The sequence below is a fragment of the Sitodiplosis mosellana genome, unplaced genomic scaffold (genome assembly GCF_009176505.1).
Source record: "Sitodiplosis mosellana isolate CC-2019 unplaced genomic scaffold, AAFC_SMos_1.0 Smas_scaffold_5453, whole genome shotgun sequence".
In the NCBI taxonomy this organism is placed as follows: domain Eukaryota; kingdom Metazoa; phylum Arthropoda; class Insecta; order Diptera; family Cecidomyiidae; genus Sitodiplosis; species Sitodiplosis mosellana.
In genome coordinates, this window is record NW_022600695.1 from 23,474 (window position 1) to 30,193 (window position 6,720).

The following is a 6,720-nucleotide window of genomic DNA, read 5'->3' on the forward strand; positions in this document are numbered from 1 at the left end:
GAGAAAAATTAAACAACTCTCCAGAACACATAAACTCGAACAAACCACATCCAGTCCACTTTATTGGCTGAAAATCAAATTTGGCTACCAAACAACATTTTTGAGCATTTTTTGAATTCCAATAACTCCTCAACTGATCTAAATAGAGCAATGGTGTCTGAAGCAACTTCGTAGTACTGCTCAAGAACTTTGCAGGCCAATTTATAAAAGTACTAAAATGTCCAAATCATTTTGATGGCCATCGGCCACTCTGAATGATGAAAGACTGCACTAAATCAAGTTAGACGCACTGTTTTGGACCACACTGAACCCTAGCCATCAATACACAACTGAAAAATTGATATGTGAATCGAAAATACACCAGTATAACCTATGGAAATGTAACATTTTAGACTATAATCTTTTCGATTCACATATCAATTTTTCAGTTGTGTATCGATGGCTAGGGTTTAGTGTGTTCCAAAACAAAGCGTCTAACATGATTTAGGCAGTCTTTAATCATTCAGAGTGGCCGATGGCCATCAAAATGATTTTAGGCAATTTAGTACATTTTAGTACATTTTTAGTACTATTTTAGTACTTTTAGAAATTGGCCTGCTAAGCTCTTGAGCAGCACTACAAAGTTGCTTCAGACACCATTGCACTATTTCGATCAGTTGAGGAGTTATTGGAATTCAAAAAATGCTCAAAAATGTTGTTTGGTAGCCAAATTGGATTTTCAGCCAATAAAGTGGACTGGATGTGGTTTTTTTGAGTTTATGTTTTCTAGAGAGTTGTTTAATTTTTCTCTGGCTATAATTTTGACGAAGAAAGTGAGTAAAAACAATGTATTCCTCGTAAGTTATGGTCGAAAAACTGGAAAAATCTACCTTTTTCGGATATGTAGCCCACTTGCATCCACCAAATGTGATTTTTTTTGGTAAAGTTGGTTCACAAAACTTGTTTATTGGACCTTTGACTACAACTTTGCTCAAGACAGTAACATGCTATCACCAATACTAGATGAGTTATTGACCAAAAACTGAAGAAGTCAACTCTGGAATTTCCACTGAATCTCAAATACTGCCTAGGTCGATAAAATGAAAACCCCTACTAAACTTTCAAAACCCAGTTGGGGTCATACATTCTGACACCAAAAAATTCAGGGGGGGTCAAGCCAAAAATTCAAGGGGGGGTCAAAAAAATCAATTCTATTCAAATTTTGCCAGGGGGTCAAATTTTGCCAGGGGGGTCAGGATCAACGAGATCAGACTATGTCAGAACCTATGGTTGGGGTTTTACTCAGCTATGATAGTTCTAACACCTCCACCATTCCAAGTCTTGGTCCTTTGACTAGTGTTGCACTGTGTTTGCGAATGTTTTTAACACTATGACTGTTCATCATACTTTATACCTATTTCTGTTTCTTGGGGACACTGTATGGGGGACATGTACTTCATATGAAATCTTGACTGTGATAAGAGATAACAAATTAGTGTCTAAGGCAAATTTGTAATACTCGAGGTTTGCCATAATTTTGCTACAGCAAATATTGCTTATCTCTTATCAGTTCCGCGAAAAAATGATAAGAAAAATTCGAGTTGTTCACGGTTTTCTGCGTTTTCTCGCATTCCATTTCCATGTTATCTGCATCGATTAGGTTATCTTACATTAGTTTTGCTTTTATAGACCAAATTCTTATACCCATCGAGAAAGATTATTATAACTATTTATTGTATAAAATTACCATATATTGTAAAAACACGAAAAGATCAGGTTTTTCATGACTCTTGGAGTCATTTTCCTGCAAAACTGAATATTCAGCCAGTTTTTTGTTGGTGTGTAGATAAATAAATATGTACGGTACGTTTAATGCAATATGAGCGGATTAATTTCTTGAGTATTCCGTAAAGTCGAGTTATACCATTTTGGAAATTTTAGTATACACAGTGGTTCAGACCAAAAATAGTTGTGTCCGAAAACTTTTCGAACAACCAGTTGTCTTGTCTGTCCGTCCAAACATTCGGACCGGACGTTTGGGATGCCCACAAAAAGTCACTTCGGACGGACGAAATTTGTACGTTTAAGACCTTAACCTACACAAATAAGAAATATACAAAAACCGAGCAATGATAATGAAGTGTTCATTTTTGAGATATATTAAGATTTTATTCATGATTTTTATTGATTGACACCTCCAATTTACATGAAGATTATCTACTTTTTCCATATTTATTAATAGAACCCCCACCAAAAGATGGTTATGCGGTGATTGCAGTGATTCCTGGATCCGGAGATTTCAGTAGTGGCAGTTCGTCTGAAATAAATCCATTTCAGCTAGTTTTTAAACAAAAAGTCATAGTCGTCACTATAGCCTTTCGCCTTGGAGCTTTCGGATTTTTCACCACTAACGATGGGGAAGCACCTGGAAATTATGGACTAATGGATCAATCAATCGCTTTACTATGGATAAGTAGATATATACATCTATTCAATGGAAATCCAAAATCAGTGACATTAATGGGGCATGGGGTATCTGGGGCAGTCTCAGCTTCATTGCATTTAACATCAGGTGAATGGTCTGAAGGTCTCTTCCATAGAGCGATTATAATGTCGAGTTCTTCACCTTCAACATGGGTTCGCGATCCAAGGTCATATAAAAATTCAGCAATTCAAGTTGCTGACATGTTTGCATGTGAACATCAAACGGCTAATATGCTACGCTGCTTGCGACGTGTCGATGCAACCGTTTTCATGGAAAATAATCCAGTTCCCGATTGGACACCGGTAATTGATAATGGTTTAAGCAATACCACAACTCCGTTTGTTCCTGAAGATCCGAAGATGTTATTTGAAAGGCACAATTTAGTACAAAAACTACCTGTTATGATTGGATTTACCGACATGGAAGACGTTTTAGATATCTCGATGCGTGAAATGCTTGATAATGGACTATCGAGCGAAATGTACACGACACTCATTAGTGATGCTATACTCAATGATATTTCACAGCTCGAAGCAAACAATGAAACGGCGTGTGGAGAAAATGGAGGTGCTGGTACGAATCACCAACCAATTTTGAATGCTGTTGAATTTGCTTACAAACCATATTTTAGCGGTTCTAATGAAGAACTGCGAAAAAAATATATCGACTTTTATGTTGAAAGATCATATTTAGCACCATCTTTTTTTATAGCTAAAGCTCTCAGTAGAAATTCCGAAGTTTTTATGTATCGTTTCGATACCAAACCAAAGACACAGATTATTCTCGATATGCTTCCAGTGTGGTCAGGTGTACCACATCGACTTGATCAGATTTTTGTTTGGGGAATGCCATACTGGGTCACCTTGGATAATCAAACACAATGGTCAGCGGAAGACAAGCGCTTATCAGATATTATCATGACGATGTGGGCAAACTTTGCGAAGTTTTCAAATCCAACTGAAATTGGAGTTTACATTCGGTGGGCTAATTTTACAGAAACAGATCCAGGTGTACTTATTATTGATCGATCTTTCAACATGAGCAACACGAACACCCTCAACTACCAAGGTGTACAGTTCTGGAATGATTATTACCCTAAAGTGATCAATTTTGCTACTCAATGCTGCAATATTACGAATGGTGTTCGAGTTAGATTACCCCAAACGATCGTTCCAATCGTTATATTAGCCTTTACAACTTTGGAATTTAGTTTTAATTGAAACCCTCACACAGATTTTTTTTTTGTATTGTATTGTATGGATGATAGGATGCAATTTAATTAAAATAACATATGAATAACAATGTTCTCAAGGAAGCCGTGTTCGATCCTCCAAGTTATATTCTACAATAAATAGTAATGAAACCAATTGAAATGGATTTTTTTCTTAAAACCACATCACTTAACCGTTTGTCTAAAACCTCAGATATCATTAGAATCGCTATAATTTCTATCGTTGACATGGCAGTATCGTTGAAAGTGTTGTAAAATCAAAAGAACCAGCTGTTTTGCAACAACTACAACAAGCAAATTAACCCATTGACAACGGTTCGCCTCTAGCAGCAAAATCGTTATCGGATAAAATGACATTTCGAACAAACATCCACTTTCGTCGGATGATGTTGAAAACTCGAATAATGTTGGCGATGATGGTCATATTCCCAGCCCGAAGCAACAAGAAAACACACGATGGCCAATCAACTTCTTCAGCCAGCTTTTGGCGGTGGCAATAAAATGAATTTTTTTTTCAAAAATGATTGTCAAATATCACGGAGGACGGTAGTCCGACAACTGACGCCAAGCCAAATGTCAAAAATGTCAATTGTTGCGTCACGACTATATATACAGTAAGTATGCTATTTTCTCAGAACACTATTTGAGCCCCGGCATGCTAGGTACCGTTGGCCCAAATAGTCGAACGCACCATACCCACTATGCCTAAAGTATATTCTAGTCAAAAATATAGTGGTTGCAAAATTTCATTAAATTTTCAAATCCAAACCCATATCCCACGAAGGGGGTACCCAGGCGGTATCTGGAGGGCCCAGAAGAAGCTCCACCTCGCCACCGGTCTAAGCGCCCCGATTGGTTCAAAAACGAAAAAGTTATGGGCATTGGAAGTTTGATCATGGTCTTCTATGAAAATAGCGTTTTCTGCGTTTGTCGGTCTGTCCGTACTTTTTTCGACCCCCCACGGATTCCGGTGCGCATATGCCTAAGTTGTAGCTTGTGTCGGGGCACATCGACGGACGGACGGACAAGAAAATTTCTGAGGGTCCTGAACGGACGGACGGACGGACAACAACCTATTTTCGCGTCAAAAATCAATGAAATTTTTTCGACGGACACGGACAAAACGTTTTTTTTTTCTAAATTTAGTTGTCCGTCCGTCCGTTCAGGACTCACAGAAATTTCCCTGTCCGTCCGTCCGTCCATTTAGGACCCTCAGAAATTTTGTTGTCCGTTCACCGTTGATCGGACGGACGGACGGACAAGAAAATTTTCAAGAGCTCTGAATGGACGGACGGACAAGGTGCTTGCCAAGGGCGTAGTCAGGGGGCAGGGGGGGGGGCAAGTGCCCCCCAAAGCTTTGATTCGGATATGTCCTCGATTTTCAAAATAAATCATGACAATAAAAAAAATGCTATTCCTAAAAAATCGAGGACAATTACGTTTCAAGTCTCTTAGGTTTTGATACAAATTTCATAAAACAGCTATTTTCACAGAAAATTTCGAAAATTTCACTTGCTGCAGCATAATGGTAGATGAAACTGCGAATATTTCTGGAAAGGAACAATTATCGATCGGCGTACGATTTTATGACGATCAGAAAAAGGTAATTCGTGAAGAATTTTTAGGATTTGTCACCTTACATGCAATGGACGCCAAATCGATTGCTGCAGCTATTGACCAATTCATTGAAAACTGTGAATTAGATCCAATCAAATGCGTTGGACAGGGCTACGATGGCTGTTCAAGCCATTTTGAAAGAAAAATATCCAAATGCTCTTTTCTTTCATTGTGCATTGCACAATGTGCAAATCATAACATAAATTTGGTTGTGAACGACTTGAATATAGTTCCGGAAATACGTAACACCATTTCAACAATTAAAGATATTATAAACTTCTTCAGAGAATCAAATTTGAGAAGAAAGTATGTTCCGAATATTCCTGCTTTTTGCGCAACACGATGGTCGCACAAATACAAAAGTATTGACATTTTCAAAAGGCACTTTGAAACGATAATAATAGGATTGGATGATTTGACCAGGGAAGGCAATTATGAAACTAGAAAGTCTGCATTTCAACTACATGCTGCGGGCACAAAACCCATATTTGTTTTATGTTCATTTATTATTGCAAAATACTCGGCAATACTTGAACCAGTGGTGAACGCATTACAATCCAAAAGTGTTGATCTATTTCAGTGTGCGGCACATATTAAACGAATCAAGTCACTTATTTCGGAACACCGCGAAAAAGCAGACAGCATTATGCAAGATATTCTGGATGAAGCGAGTGTTGTTGCCGAAACACTCGGTATAGAACTTGAATTGCCGAGAATTACAGGAAGACAAAAGCATCGATCAAACCATCCATCATCAAATCCACATGATTTCTGGAAAAGATCATTGTTGATTCCGTATTAGACTCATTAATTACTTCATTAGATGATCGATTTTCGGATGAAAATTCAGCAGCGTATTCATTACATTCATTACATCCATATCTACTGACAAAAGACATCGACGAGCTGAATTCGAACATCGAGGAATGTTCTGAATTTTACAAGTTGACAAATTTGAAAAGTGAATTCCATATTTGGCAAACTCTTTGGAAAGATAAAAAGCTAAATGACGAGCAGTTGAAAGACTTAGATTTGTGTGAGGTGATTGAAGGAGCAGAAATATTTTTCCCATCTGTGAAACATGCGTTGCAAATATCACTATCACAGCCGGCCACTACATACAATATTGAAAGATCGTTTAGCACATTGAGGCGTGTGAAAACTTGGCTGCGCTCTACTATGGGTGAAAGTCGCCTCAATGGTTTATGCATGTTGAGCGTCCACCGCGCAATGGTCAAAGAAAACATTAAACAAATACAGGAACAAGTACTTGAGAAGTTTGAAAAAGATCCTCGAAAATTGCTTTTTAAAAATCATATCATATTAACTGTTCATTGACAACAGATTCTATTGACCAATTTATATTTTGTTCGAAAATTAATAAATAGTTATACGTGAAAAAAATGTC

At 37.7% G+C, this 6,720-nt stretch overlaps 1 protein-coding gene across 4 annotated transcripts in view; it reads left to right on the top strand.

The window, feature by feature from the left end:
- The window catches only part of LOC129572742 (neuroligin-3), a 24,829-nt gene extending 20,998 nt beyond the window's left edge, over positions 1 to 3,831 (top strand). For all 4 annotated transcript variants that reach the window (XM_055452783.1, XM_055452782.1, XM_055452784.1 and 1 more), the window contains exon 3: positions 2,222 to 3,831. In XM_055452783.1, coding sequence (XP_055308758.1) covers positions 2,222 to 3,684 — 1,463 coding nt within the window. In that variant the 3' untranslated portion in view covers positions 3,685 to 3,831. The remainder of the gene's footprint in view (positions 1 to 2,221) is intronic.
- The last annotated feature ends 2,889 nt before the right edge of the window (positions 3,832 to 6,720 follow it).